Source organism: Lycorma delicatula, chromosome 1 (assembly GCF_047948215.1).
Source record: "Lycorma delicatula isolate Av1 chromosome 1, ASM4794821v1, whole genome shotgun sequence".
Lineage (NCBI taxonomy): Eukaryota > Metazoa > Arthropoda > Insecta > Hemiptera > Fulgoridae > Lycorma > Lycorma delicatula.
Window position 1 is genome coordinate 378074448 of NC_134455.1, and position 15021 is coordinate 378089468.

Sequence of the window (15021 nt, forward strand, 5' to 3'; positions counted from 1 at the left end):
AACAAAATGAACATTACAGAACTTAACAAAATTGAACCTTTCCCTTTTCCATTTTCATTTTTTATCATGGTCCCTTTCCCCATTTCCTCCCACTTTTCCTTTCCTTCCACCATTTCTCTTTCCCTTATTTCCCTTTTTATTACATTCCATAAGTTACATGTGTTGCCTATCCCTAGTTTCCAGGAAAAGCCATCATGTGAAAGAGTGCAGTGCAACTGCAACCTTTGTTTCTTTATTATAACTAATAATAATTAATTATTCAATCTTAAGTCTGGAGCTGTATAATGCACATCGTTCTATTAAAGTCCTAGACTTTTTCAATATTATATCGTCCTATTTTATAATTCATTAGCATGTACATATAATGACGTTAACAGTTAATTATTTATATATGTATATATATATATATATATAAATTAGTATATATATATATACACATGTGTACTTTAGTCCATATTTTTTACATAACTTCATAAGTCTGCCTATTCTCATGCTCACACACCCACGTACATTGTACACACGTACTAACATGCCAATACCTACTCATTACTTACTTATACATCTTTCGTTTAGCCTTATCTCTCTTTATTTTCCTCATTCTTATTTGCTTTCACTTTTGTCTATTTCTTTTTAATAATAATAGGAAGAATGACAGTCCAACATTTAAATGTTATAGGAGTAATAATACCTCATATCATGGTACCCATTATGAGAGGTGGTGCATATCTTTTTCGATCTCTTTTTTATCTCACGTGCAAGTACTATTTTCAACTGTTGGCGACCAAAGTACATGGAGTGATTGTATCACATGTTGTGGCTAAATGGAAGGAATATTACTAAATGGAAGGTGTTATGGCCAAAAATCATGAGGATAACGATTATTCGAGCTCCGATGAGTACTTTGCTAACATGTTTTGACATTTGGATGACTTATGGTGGATTTTGTGAACTATTGACGGTGGAATTATTTCCATTTTTAATCAAGGTCTAACGCAATAATAAACTTTATACTACTTTTGATAACATCTACTCACTGAGAAGGACGTCTTTTCTAATGATCTAACTAATCGTCATTTTCATGCATGTGAATCCCTACCACTGAGTCATCTAAGTCAATATTCATCTATATCATCTGTGACCAAGACTTGGTTTTATGGACCAAGATTTGGTTTTATGGACCAAGACTCCATAAAACATCGTGCAAGATATATTGATAGTATAAGAAGAAAGTAGCTCAAACATGCATTGAAGAAATTTACCCAAAACAATCCTGATACTGTTGTAACCAAATATCAACAAATGCATCACGAGGTTCACCGAGCACCAGCAGCCACTTACCAGCAAAAATATCAAGGTTTACAGAGCAAATCAGACTCAATATGAATAAAACTCACCTAGAGTTTGATCAGAACATTTTCTTCCATGGAAGAATAAAGCTCGCTCAGAAATGGACTACGAGCCTAATATAAATTACACAGTTGGTAACATGATAACCATTGAATCTATGAGCTACAATTGCCAGTACTGCAATGCACTCAAGTGGAAAGATGAGTCACCTGGTATATGTTGTGACTCCTGAAAGGTATAACTTCTAACTCTTGAACGCCACCGGAATCTTTTTATAGTTTAATCATTGCTCAGCATCCTGAGCACATACATACAATTGCTGATTGTATGTATGACCATTATGTGAAATATGTTTAGTAAAATTAAAATTTTCAGGTTTGTTACTTTAATATTATTAATGTGTTCTTTTGTGTGCATGGAAAATTTACAGTGCAATCAAAATACTTTTATAAAAATTTTAGATATTTTCTGTAATTATTTTAATACACATAATTTAGGAAAATTTCACAAATATAGTAACCATAAAAATTTAATTAAAAAACAAAATTTTTTAAAGAAGATAAATTATTTAAATATGTCCTAAATACAAATGTAAGGATATAGTAATCATAAACAACTAAAATATCATATTTAATAACATGGTTTCTTTTAATTCTATCTTATTCCACTGAAATTTATTCTACTATCTTCAGTATACTGTTGACATTCAAATAGTCATCATTGTAATGCATTTTAATTTTTGATTTATTATAATATTTTTAATCTCCTGATGAGGGTTTGAAAAACCGAAAAATCTTGAGAACATATATCTTTTTTTGTGGTAAGGTAAAAAGTATAAAAGTTTTAATTATTTTTAATTTTTAAAATACATCAGTGAAACCATGTTTAAAAAATTTATTGTAAAAGATGGTTTCATGTGAAAAGTGTAGCACTTGATCAGTAGTATCTCATTAGCACTTGGGAAAGATCCTGAAGTTCTCCAAACCTATTTTATTGATGAAGATGAGGTGGAAGAACATGTACGATGCTTTAGGATTCCCGACGTTAAACCATCTTTAGTGAAACAATTACAAATAAACCTTCATGATGGGAATAGTTATATGAAGAACTTCAAAAATACTCTCGATAAGGTGCCTGCAAACTGTGAAGAGTTTCAATTCAAAATTTATGCGGATCTAAAACCAGTTGTTGCACATAAAGGAAGATTCAATGCACCAACAGCTAATAAGGTACCTGGTGATTTGTCGGTCAGCAGTTTTAAAAATGATACTTCGTGATTCAGAGTCATGTTAATCAACTTCAATGATCAGTGAAATCCAACAACTGTATGATGCTCTTCAGTATTTTCTCATGTTCTGTCACAGCAAGAATGGATATGTTATTGATTTGCCTCAACGTAACCTAAAAACAAAACAGCTTTGAAAAACAAAAACAATTTCTGCAGCAATTTACTATGCTTACCTCTTATGATGACAGAAGATAATCTAATGCTACACTTTTGTTGTCAATTAAGTCAATATTTAGTTATATGTCTGATAAAATAGAGAGTGAAAGGTTGTAATTCATTCAAAACAATCAAAAACAGGTGAGAGTAGAAAATTATATTTATCTGAAAGATGGTGTAGAAATAGAGAATGTTAACTCTGATTAACTTTGCCGAATTGTCGTATTGCCTACATTGTTTACAGGAGTCCTTGAAATATTCATGAGTGGACTCAGGATTCCATGACATATATTCGTCATTATTGTAGTTCTGATCTATTTATTACATTTACATGTAATCAGAAGTGGAAAAAAATATCTGAAGTTTTGTCTTCAAAGTAAAAGTATTATGATAGACATGAAATCATTGTCAGAATATTTCATCTCAAAGTTAAACAATTTTAGATCTACTAATCAAAGGATGCCGTTTTGGTAAAGATCATTTTTACATGTATTTTGTGGTTTGACAAAAACAAGATCTTCCACGCATTCATTTACTTCTGCGATTGATAGACAACATATCTTCCAACATTATTCATAACATTATCAGCACTGAAATACCTGATTCTACACAAGATCCTCTTCCTAACGAAATTGTTAGGCCTACTATGATTCATGGACCCTTCAGTGCTTTAAATCCTAATGCTCCTTGCAGAAAAGATGATTGCTGTATTAAAAGATACTCTACCCACTGTTGAGGGAGACTCAGATAGGAGATGATGGATATCCTCTGTATCGCAGACTTTCTCCAGAAGATGGTGGTTTCACCGTTAAAATCAAAGGAATAGAGCTTTTCTATTTTTTTTTTTTTAATTTAATAGGTAAATAAATAAAAATATAGTAACCTAATCATGCTGATCAGCTGATCATTGGATACCTCTTACCTCTTACCTCTTATCTCTTACCACTGTTGTAAAAATGAAACTTACTTCATTGTGTAATACTCCATTTAGAGTGTTCCATTATTACACTGTAGTTTCTTATTAGAATTTATTGTGATCGGTTTGCTATTTAAATTTTTTTTACCTTTTTTGTAACTGTTTTTTACTGAATTAATTTTTACTGTGCTAATTGTTAACATTGCAATCAACATGTTACTTAATTAACAGGAGACAGTCACATTTTTAATAATGAGGGGCTTTGGTAATAGAGGTAAGTTGTATAATGAAGTTTGTAAACTGTTCAGTGCAACATTTAATAATTGCAACCCTATTTCAAAAGGTAATTTTGAAACAAAAACAAAAACCATCAAACGATTTGAAGAAACACAGACCATTAATAATAGCAGAAAACCAGAGAGGCCTAAACCTGTAACAAATAATAACAAAACATTAGAGATTATGCAAGAATTTATTGAGAATCTTCATCTTTGACTCAAGCAGCAGTACGAGATCATAACATTAGCCAAAGTTCAGTGATTCTAACATTAAAAAGTGAAAATTTTAAACTCTTAAAAATTCCTCTGGATCAAGAACTTAATGAAGATGATTACAATCAAAGACTTAAGTTTTGCAAAATTATGATGAATAATATTTGAACAGATCATAATTTATTTACTCATGACTTATTAATTTATGCAGTTTAATAAAAACAGTTTTAGTGATGAGACCACATTTTCTTTAATTGGAATATAAATATCCATTACTGTTGATACTGACTTTAACCCACATGGTGTTGTGAGGTATATTCACAGTATTCAGTGAAGGTAATTCATATGCGCAGGTATTGTTGGTGGATGATTGATTGGGCCAATATTTATTGATGGAAATTTAAACGCAATGAAATATAAGGCTTTACTTCTTGACCATTTCATTCCAAACATTCAAAATGTTGTTGGCCTGAACTTCCAAAACGTTTGGTTTTGATACAATGGTGCCCCACTTCATTTCAGTCTTCAGGTATGTGAAATTTTAAATGCATTTTTCTCTGGAAGATGGAGTGGCTGAAAGGGTCAAATAGAATTGCCAGCCGACTTGATCACCCGACTTGGCCCCTTTGGATTACTTTCCATGGAGCCAATTAAAAAATATTATCATAATAGGTCCAAAGATATAGATGATTTGCAAAATAAAATTCAAAAAGCAGCAAAATATCACTAGGGAACCACTGCTAATACAGTATCATCCTTTTACAACTGACTGGCACACTGTCAAATAACAGAAGAAAGATGTTTCAAACACTTATTAAAATGTTATATAAGTAAATAAGCAAGTGTTATGCTTAAATAATTTTATTCAATAATATCCATTCAATCAAATTTTAATAAATTTATTTGTTTACAATGGCAGTTCCTTAAATTATTATCAATATAATTTTTATCAAAATCCAAAATTTATACCACCGCAATTTTGGGTACAGACATTGTACCAACTTTTTATTTATTACATTTTTCTTACCTTAAATAGACCTTTAAAATGATTTATCCCACAAAGGGTGTTACCATTTAAAATATTTGAGTTTCAACCCCTGAGCCACACCCCAAAAAGGGGTAATAATTCTATTTCTCGTCAAAAGGTAAAGTAGATGACCAATACATTTGTCCTGAGAGTTACAGTATTCTGTCTGGAACGATTATAAAGTTGTTTAGGGGTTTTCATACTTTTAACTCACTCTGTATATACAGAGTATAAATTCTTCTGGACTTTCATAACCTATTCTACTGGTGAAAATAATGTAAAATATTAATATACACATATGTCCTAAAATGTTTCGTTTGCAAGTTACTGCTAGTGAAAAGTTTCGCTGGGATTTTAGCTACCCCGGTAAAATAAGGTGGTACTGAAATTTTTAAGTCATTAATTAAGAAACAAAATTAGTGATTTCTTATGGTTTTTGACCTGAAAAATCGAATAGAAAATTGTCGCAGAATCGTATCTTGAGTAGTTTCTGAGAAATCTGAGGTGAAAACCAATCAATTGTTGTAGTCGAGTTGGAAAATCATATGATTGTGGTCGTGTTGATTTTGGCTCCACGATTATTACAGGATTTTGGCTGTTTTTTTCGTTTTTCTTACGGTACGGACATCGGATTATTGTGGACTGGTTGTTTCTGGATGTTTATATGTATTCTCGATTAATGGACAACGGACTTAATAGTTTTTATACGATTTTTTCACTTACTAATGTACGTGCAGTGTTGTGGTGAAATAGGTGCTCTGGTGAGCCGAGAGTTGTGTTATTTAAGATCAGGTAGAACATTTAAGTGCTCTAAACTAGTTTTTTAACAGTTACATAGTATTTTTTACTATTTTTATATTTACGAGTTTAAGTATAACTTAATAATAATTTAGGTTATAGGCAAGTAATTACAGGAGGGTGACGTCACCATCGGCGTGCCTGACCACCGGATGGAAGCCCGGATCTGCACCACGAAAGTGGCCGCGACGGTGAAGGGTCCTGTTAAGAAGGTGAAGCGTTCTGACGGAAATAAAGAACAGTGGGCAACAGCCGCTCTGATGCTTATGGCTAGTCGGGATACGGAAAGACAGATCAGTAAAAAGACAGAGGATCGATGTACAAGTGATGCTGGGAAGATTGCTGATGGATCTGACGAACAACAGACAGGTCTCATTTCAGACCAGACGAGACTAAAATGCGAACGACGCGGAAAATTTGACTGTTTATCCAATACGTGTAAAACGCTACTGATGAGAGCTCGTAAATGGACTCCAGAAATAGTACAATATCGTAGAAACCCGAGAATCCAGAATGAACAGAGGGCACGTGAGTCTACGGGTTCGATTCAAGGAAGCGGCGCCCCTGATACAACATAGGTGATAACTATTGAAGCTGGAAAAACTGGAAGACATCGAGAAGACCACGATCGGCGAGTGAGGGAGTGAAGGAAAGCCTCGTGCAAAGCCGTCGTTCGTCCGCGCTTGTGTGGATGGGCTACGGCGATGATGCATGGGGAGTCTGGAACCTCCGAGCTCGAAGACATCTCCCGCGGCTACGTTATGTTTAATTGCGGGTCCGGCCCTGGGAGAGAATGAGATAGAAGGTTTAGTCGGTAGGGCGCAGGCATATATGCGCACTCTTCATAACATCATGTGGAACCTGTTAGCGAGCCTGACACTATGCCCGTAAATTTGGTTTCTCCGACTCACCGAAAACAAAAACAAAAAATAAATAAATAAATTGGAGTAAAAATCCTGTTTTTTATTTTGACGTATAATAACTTTGTTAAATGGTTAATAAATAAACACATAAAACTTTTAAACAGAACTTGAAGAGAATTTGATTCTGAACAAAATGGTCTAAGGTATGTTGAATAAAACAAAGAAAAGTTAGAAAAATTTTAATTTATTTAGAAACAATACATTACTACATATGCACTTATTTAATGTAAAGAAAAACCAAATTCATTTTTGGTGATGTGAAAAATTTGTAAAAAAGAATTTTTTATTAAGAATTGCTGTTATAAAATTAAAAAAATGGAAATTATACAACTGTAAAGGAGAAATTACTTAGATAATAACTGTTTTGTTACTGACAGAAATACAATAAATTACTTGAAAACTTACTATTTCTGATCTATGTTTATATATAACAGCAACAAACTAATCACACACCATGTACACACACACATCACTTCATAGACACATCCCTCAACAACACAACAGTCATAAACAGTCACTGACATACAATATACTTATCACATACTACTTACCACAGGCCACCATCGGACACATAAGAGTAATGTCCCTGACCTCAACACAGCCAGATGACCCCCCACATATGGGGATCCCTAGGCGTTCAGCCAAGAGCCTGTCCTTTCAAATGCCCTCCGGCAACCTCTTCTTCGCCTGCCCCTGCGGGACTCCTTCCAGGCGTAGAGCTCCTGCATTACCTTTCTGGCCAATATTGCTACGGCCATCCAATTACTTGCACTCTCAAGCATGATCCGTTGCACTTTCTCAAGTGAAAACATATCTCTTCAGCATACTGCATGCAATGCTTCATTCCTATGATCCTCGAATCTGGTACAGCTGAAAAATCATGATAGGCTGTTTCATCCACACTCTCACAAACCGGAGAACATTGGGAGTAGTCAAGTCCAAACCTTTAAAGGTAATCTCGCATGGTCCACCAGAAACTGAGTAAGATATTAATCCAGCGAGCCATGGGTACGCCCGCACCAACCCTCCAGGTCCTGATCATGCGGTACGTCCATCGACTCCTCTCACTATCATCCCATCGACATTGCCATTCCCTTTTCAACTCTTTTCCATGGTGGAATTAGCCAGTCTTCTTTTTGCAGCGGGTGTTAGAGCAACTAGTTCTTTCATCCTCTTCCTACGAAGAATCTCAACGTTTACCAGTAATATTCCCTCTAAGACGTCCGCAGTCTCGCGGGAAACCGTATGGTTCGCTACTGTGATTCGGAGACAGCTCCTTCTTTGTATCGCTTCGAGGGGACTCCTGTATTTACCATATTTGGTACTCCTCTCCAAACTTCGGCATCATATAGTAGCACAGAGAACACGACGCTAGACAGCAACCTTCTCCTCTACCGGCTGAGTCCTCCGTTATTCGGTAACAAACTAACTATTCGCCGTCTCACCTTTTCTGCCTTTTGGCATGTCTCCATAGCATGAGTGCCAAAGCGTAACTTCGCATCCACCCATACACCTAGGTACTTGATGGAAGCCTTCAAAACTACCGACCTTCAACCATTTTCAAAGTTGATCTTCTCTTGGTAGTTGTTATAACAACGACCTCAGTCTTGTCTGGGGCCATGGTTAGTCTGCTCCTGTCATCCAGTCTCTAATCGCGGCATAAGACTCCTGTATTCAGGCAACGGACTCCTTCAGTGTGGTCGCCTCGACCACGAGGGCAAAGTCGTCCGCATACCCTACAACCATGACTCCCGGCGGTGATGGAACCCGGAATACAATGTCGTAGATAATATTCTAAATGGTAGGTCCAAGAACCGACCCTTGTGGTACTCCCCTATCTATACGCCGTTCAAGCGGTCTCTCCGTCGCTTTGCAGATGAGTTTGCGGCCATTTAAATAAGAAAGGATTATCCTTCGAAGGTATGGGAAAACTTTCCTGTTCTCCAGCACGGTCCCGATGACGCCGTGAGTCACTCAATTAATAATGTTACGGACATCCGACGCCACGAGCGCACATAACTTCTTGCCATCCCTACAACTTCCGCCACCGCATCTAAGGCCGACCTCCCTCTACGGAATCCAAATTGTTTGTTTGAAAGCCCCCCTGCGTCCTCTGTAGCTCTGGACTACCTCTGTTGCAGAGTGCGTTCGAATACCTTAAATATTGTGTCAATCACTGCCAGAGGTCTGTAAGAGAACGACAACACCGGATCCGTCCCTGACTTAGAGACAAGTACCAGGCGCTGCCACCTCCATCTCTAGGGGTACACTCCTACTAAACAATTGTTGTACACCCTCAAAAAGGCACCGGGTTTGGTCTCAACCTCCACTTTAACTGCCCGTTTCGGCAGTAGGTCCGGTCCCGGCACCTTATCCAGTGGGATCCGTTTAACTGCAGCCACTAATTCCTCTTCCGTGAGAAGCGGTGGAGAATTCGTATCTTCTTCCACCTCCTCCAAAGTTCCATTCCCCCCTCCGAGGGAACAGTCCGTCTATTATATTCTTGACCTCACCGGAATCCAAGGTCAAAAGGCCTCTGGCTCTCAATATATTGCACGACACACCAGAAATCTGAAACTTTTGTTAATCAGCAACTCACGAAGATACGAATAACACTGATCTAGTAATGCTAGTAATAAAAGGACTTTTACTCTATCCTAATATTTAATGTAAGATTATTGAATTAATAAATGTATAAATATTTGATGTTAATAAAAACTAATATTTCAGCAATTGTGTAATTGTCCATTTATTAAAGAATTGGACGATCGTATCTCGCTTTCAAACGCAATAAGTTTAAATGAGGTGCAGCAAAAAATGTGTACAGGTAATTTAATAGGCGCACAGGGAAGTGGCGTGGTGTTCACATCAGATTTTTTTAAAACTACAATCATACTTTTAGAATAGTCATATGCTTGCGAAGAATAAAAACATTGGTCTTGGTTACATAAACTCTGGCTCCACTTTAATCCATCTGACGTAGAGTGCAGTTATTGAGAGCTATTCAGATAAGAAAATCATTGTTTAAAAATAATAATTTAAACATTATGTGAATAAAACTGAAAGAGAATTTTAAAAAATTGAATGGAATACAGTTAAATATTTACTAGAAAAGTCTTTTTTGTTCAAAATTGGATCCTACAATATAAATTTGTTGAAATTGAATGTTGGCATGATTGATCGGAAAGGGGAGTTTTGTATTTTACATTGTAAGTTTGGTTATGTTTAGCAATGTTTGAAAATTAACTTCAAATTCGTCTAATTAAGTTTCAATAGAATATTTATTATATTTTATTGTGAGTAATTTTCTCTGTTTTTAGATACGTATTATTTTATTGAATCTTTAATAAGTTCTTAATTTTTCTGTAGCTTCACGCCTGTGAAGTTAGTTATTAGAAAAGTGATGGATGTATTATTTCTGCAGTTTTTGTTGGTCTAATCCACCAGTAAGTGGTGGGTTGTGTACATTTTGATGGGGAAGTTATTGAGGAAAATCTCGGCCAAGGATTCCTGTCTGATACTGCTTTCATTGTGTATGTTAACTGATGAAAATTGGGCTGGCTAAAACAATGTTAATTCATTGCATTTTTCAGAGGTAGCTTGTGATAACTTATTCCATTTGTAGTCTAGTAATTCGTAAATGTTAAATAATACTATAATAATTGTATAAAGGTTAAAAAAATGTAGTTATCTGTAACGAAAAGAATACATTTCTTTTCTTGCACAGTCGCAATATAACCTTAGAAAAACTTTTATACCTCTTTTAAGTAATTCATGGTAGAGGTAGATATGAGATTGTATTAAAGTAAGCAAAGGTTTCAGTGAACAACTTCAGTGACTTTGTTTTTTGACTGCTGTAAAAGTCACAATTTGAATATGTAACTGGATTTACTAAGTCCAATAAAGTAACCTTTCCCCAATCTTTATTCTAATTTATCTGATTATATAATAATATTGTTATTGTTAAATGAATGATTTTTTGTTTAGATCTCAAAGTAAAAGCAGTTGAGATGGATTCAGAGAACCAAGATTTTATATATTAATACTGTAATAATATATAAAAATATTAATGCAATATTAATATATTCAAAACGTAGTTTTGAATGAATTACATTTAGAATTTTGTGATGAAGTATCTAAATATACTTAGATAACAGGAAATAAATATTTTATTCTGATCAATACATAATTTTATTTTATCGTTACATAGATTGCATTAATGAAGTGATGAAGATTAGACAGTTCCTCAGTAATGAAGATTATTTATATACAGTACACCAAAATATTTCTGTACATTTTATGTATTTACCAAAGACGTTTCATAATTAATATTTCATAATTAAATTCTGTACAAATATTGTACTCTTCTTGCTGCTGTTTACAATTTTTAACAAAGTTCTGAAATATAATAAAATCATACAGATTGAAGTTTCTTTAATTAAATGGCAGATATTCAAAATGTAAACATTTTCTTATTTAACTAATAATTGTTTTTTCTATTGGATTTTTTACTCAAGTTTTATTATTTATTCTTGTCATTTGAAAATATATTAAAACTATAAGGTGTTCCATATATGAAATAAATGAGCAATATATGTTTGAGAAAAAAATTTTTTATGGAAAATCGAATAAAAAGTAATTGAACATCTTTTTATTGTTAGGCAGAAATAATTATTTAGAACATCAAAATTGTTTTGCTTCAGTAGCTGAATTACAGTGGACAATGATGGTGATTGTCTGCTCTCAAACTTCTCCTTTGAGAATTTTAATTCATATAAGACTATAATTTATTTATGGTTTAAAATAAAGGTGGTATTTATTTTAGATTTGGTTTGAGTTGTGGAAATTGTATTTAAGTATTTGTTAGTATTTTATGTTAAGTTATAAAGATCAGTGTACTAATCCTTGCCACATATTCTTGGGGTGTATTTTCCAAGACCTGAATGCCTGAAACTGCAGACATTTGTGAATTATATGTCACTTTCATCCATGCGTCACCACCCATCACTAACCATTTGCCATCCTGCATGATCACCCACTGGTTGATTTACAAATATCAACAATTTTGTCTCAATGAAAGCAAGATATCAGATTTTAACAGAATATACAACCCCAAGTAGTGGAGGTAATACCACAACAGTAAAGGCACTATTATGATCATCTCATTAAACATAAGACACTGATTGCAAGATTTTTGAACCCATGTTTTATGTTGGTATTATGATTTTGAGTTCTTTCTGTAAAAGTATGATTTAAGTTATCAAAGTGAACTAAAATATTGATGAGTAAATGTAGCTTTTCAAATATAATAAGACATAATGAACATACACTGTGTGAAATAATGGCACTTTAGAAGTAATATTTATTTATAAACCTTTCTTTGAAAGAAAAAGGTTAAATATTTTAAATGTGTAAAGAAATTAATTATTTTTGAGTGATTATTGACAGTTGCTAATTTAGTGGTTAATTTTTTTTTTTAGATGATGGATATTCATTACTCGCGTGTAGATGAAAATATGTTGTTTGCCTATGTAAAAGTAGAAAACAAACAGGAAGAAATTAAGAAAATAGAATGTATGTTTTTACCCATTAACCAGGCAGAAGATTGCTTGATAGCTGATAATGTAAGTACTTTCTATTTTGATGTTCATAATTTATGTTGAGCTACATTTATTGATAACATGACATTTTGGGTTTTTCTGGTCTGTGACAGTAAACAAAAATTATACTTTAATAAACTTGATTTAATAGAATTTCATAATTAAAGCTGTACATTTGTCTGCAATACAAATAACCATTAGAAGTATCTAAACGATTATTAAGTTAATGGCTGGATTAACTAGTATTTGTTTGGCTTAAGGAGATAAAACCCACCGGGTTGGTCTAGGGGTGAATGCGTCTTCACAAATCAGCTGATTTGGAAGTCGAGAGTTCCAGCGTTCAAGAACTAGTAAATTCAGTTATTTTTACATGGATTTAAATACTAGATTGTAGATACCAGTGTTCTTTGGTGGTTGAGTTTTAATTAACCACACATCTCAGGAATGGTCGAACTGAGACTGTGCAAAACTATACTTCATTTACACTCATACATATCATCCTCATTCATCCTCTGAAGTATTATCTGAACGGTAATTACTGGAGGCTATACAGGAAAAAAGAAAGAAAAAGGTTAAGGAGATAAAGATACAAAGCTGTTAAAAATGCTTTGCAAATTATCTTTTCATATTCGGTAATGCTGCTTTATCCACATGACCTACAGAGTTAATAGTTGGCGTCAAGATTACTTCTTTTCTTTCTTTTAACTGGATTGGATATAAAATCCAGAATCACTAAGTTAATCCAAAATCCAAGTTTTATAGCCTGTTTAGTATAATTGTGAATTATATTATACTAGCTGGCCTGGCGGCTAGCCCTTCAGGAGGGAAAGGGTTATATTCTATTGTTGAAGTCAACTGGGCCGGCTTCATCATCTTGGCAGTAGTCATTTCATAGAGTAAATGATACACATATTGAAGGAAAAATTTTCCTTCCTTATTTACTGCGTAAATAACAATTAAAAAAAAAAATAGTTTTAAGAGCCTGAAACATGTAGGAAACAAGTGGGTTAGTTTCATTTTTTTGAACGGTCAAGCAACCAGCTTATGGTTTTTTGGGACACTTCAAATGGATTGACTCCTACTTGAAAATTGTGATGCACTTAATAAAATTTTATTGGGTTATCCTCTCACATTTTACTCACAAAATTGTATTGCTTAACTTCATTCTTACTAATTATATAAAAGAATAATATTAATTTTTGTTTCTTCCAGAATTACAAAGTGATTTTCATATAGTTTGTGAAAATTAAGATATTTAATTGTGTAACTTTGTGAAAATTCAAATAATTCATCAGCGTACTGACCACTTTGCCGATTCAAATTTAACGGATGTTTTAAATTTATTATCATTGCAGTTGATATTGGGTTGTGGTTATTACGGTTTATGTTTTTAAATTCTTAGTTTTTAGTTATTTATTTTTTGTTTGATGTAATTTTGGAATTTTTTATCGATTGATTATGCGGGATCCTGTAAAAGCCGAATTTTATTATTAGTGTTTTAGGTTTTGTTGAATAACGGGAATTTCCATCAGACTTCAACAAAGGTGTTATAGTAATGATACCAAAGAAAGCAGGGGCAGATAAATGTGAAGAATATAGAACAATTATTTTAACTAGTCATGCATCAAAAATCTTAACTAGAATTCTATAGAGAAGAATTGAGAGGAGAGTGGAAGAAGTGTTAGGAGAAGACCAATTTGGTTTCAGGAAAAGTATAGGGACAAGGGAAGCAATTTTAGGCCTCAGATTAATAGTAGAAGGAAGATGAAAGAAAAACAAACCAACATACTTGGCGTTTATAGACCTAGAAAAGGCATTCGATAACGTAGACTGGAATAAAATGTTCAGCATTTAAAAAAAATTGGGGTTCAAATACAGAGATAGAAGAACAATTGCTAACATGTACAGGAACCAAACAGCAACAGTAATAATTGAAGAACATAAGAAAGAAGCCGTAATAAGAAAGGGAGTCCGACAAGGATGTTCCCTATCTCCGTTACTTTTTAATCTTTACATGGAACTAGCAGTTAATGATGTTAAAGAACAATTTAGATTCAGAGTAACAGTACAAGGTGAAATGATAACGATGCTACGATTTGCTGATGATGTAGTAATTCTAGCCGAGAGTAAAAAGGATTTAGAAGAAACAATGAACGGCATAGATGAAGTCCTACACAAGAACTATCGCATGAAAATAAACAAGAACAAAACAAAAGTAATGAAATGTAGTAGAAATAACAAAGATGGACCATGAATGTGAATGTGAAAATAAGAGGAGAAAAGATTATGGAGGTAAAAGAATTTTGTTATTTGGGAAGTAGAATTACTAAAGATGGACGAAGCAGGAGCGATATAAAATGCCGAATAGCACAAGCGAAACGAGCCTTCAGTAAGAAATATAATTTGTTTACATCAAAAATTAATTTAAATGTCAGGAAAAGATTTTTGAAAGTATATGTTTGGAGTGTCGCTTTA

At 33.7% G+C, this 15021-nt stretch overlaps 1 protein-coding gene across 1 annotated transcript in view; it reads left to right on the forward strand.

The window, feature by feature from the left end:
* The window catches only part of LOC142317963 (uncharacterized), a 212881-nt gene that overhangs the window by 163939 nt on the left and 33921 nt on the right, over positions 1-15021 (forward strand). The window contains exons 17-18 of the mRNA XM_075354495.1: positions 2302-2594; positions 12427-12570. Coding sequence (XP_075210610.1) covers positions 2302-2594; positions 12427-12570 — 437 coding nt within the window. The remainder of the gene's footprint in view (positions 1-2301; positions 2595-12426; positions 12571-15021) is intronic.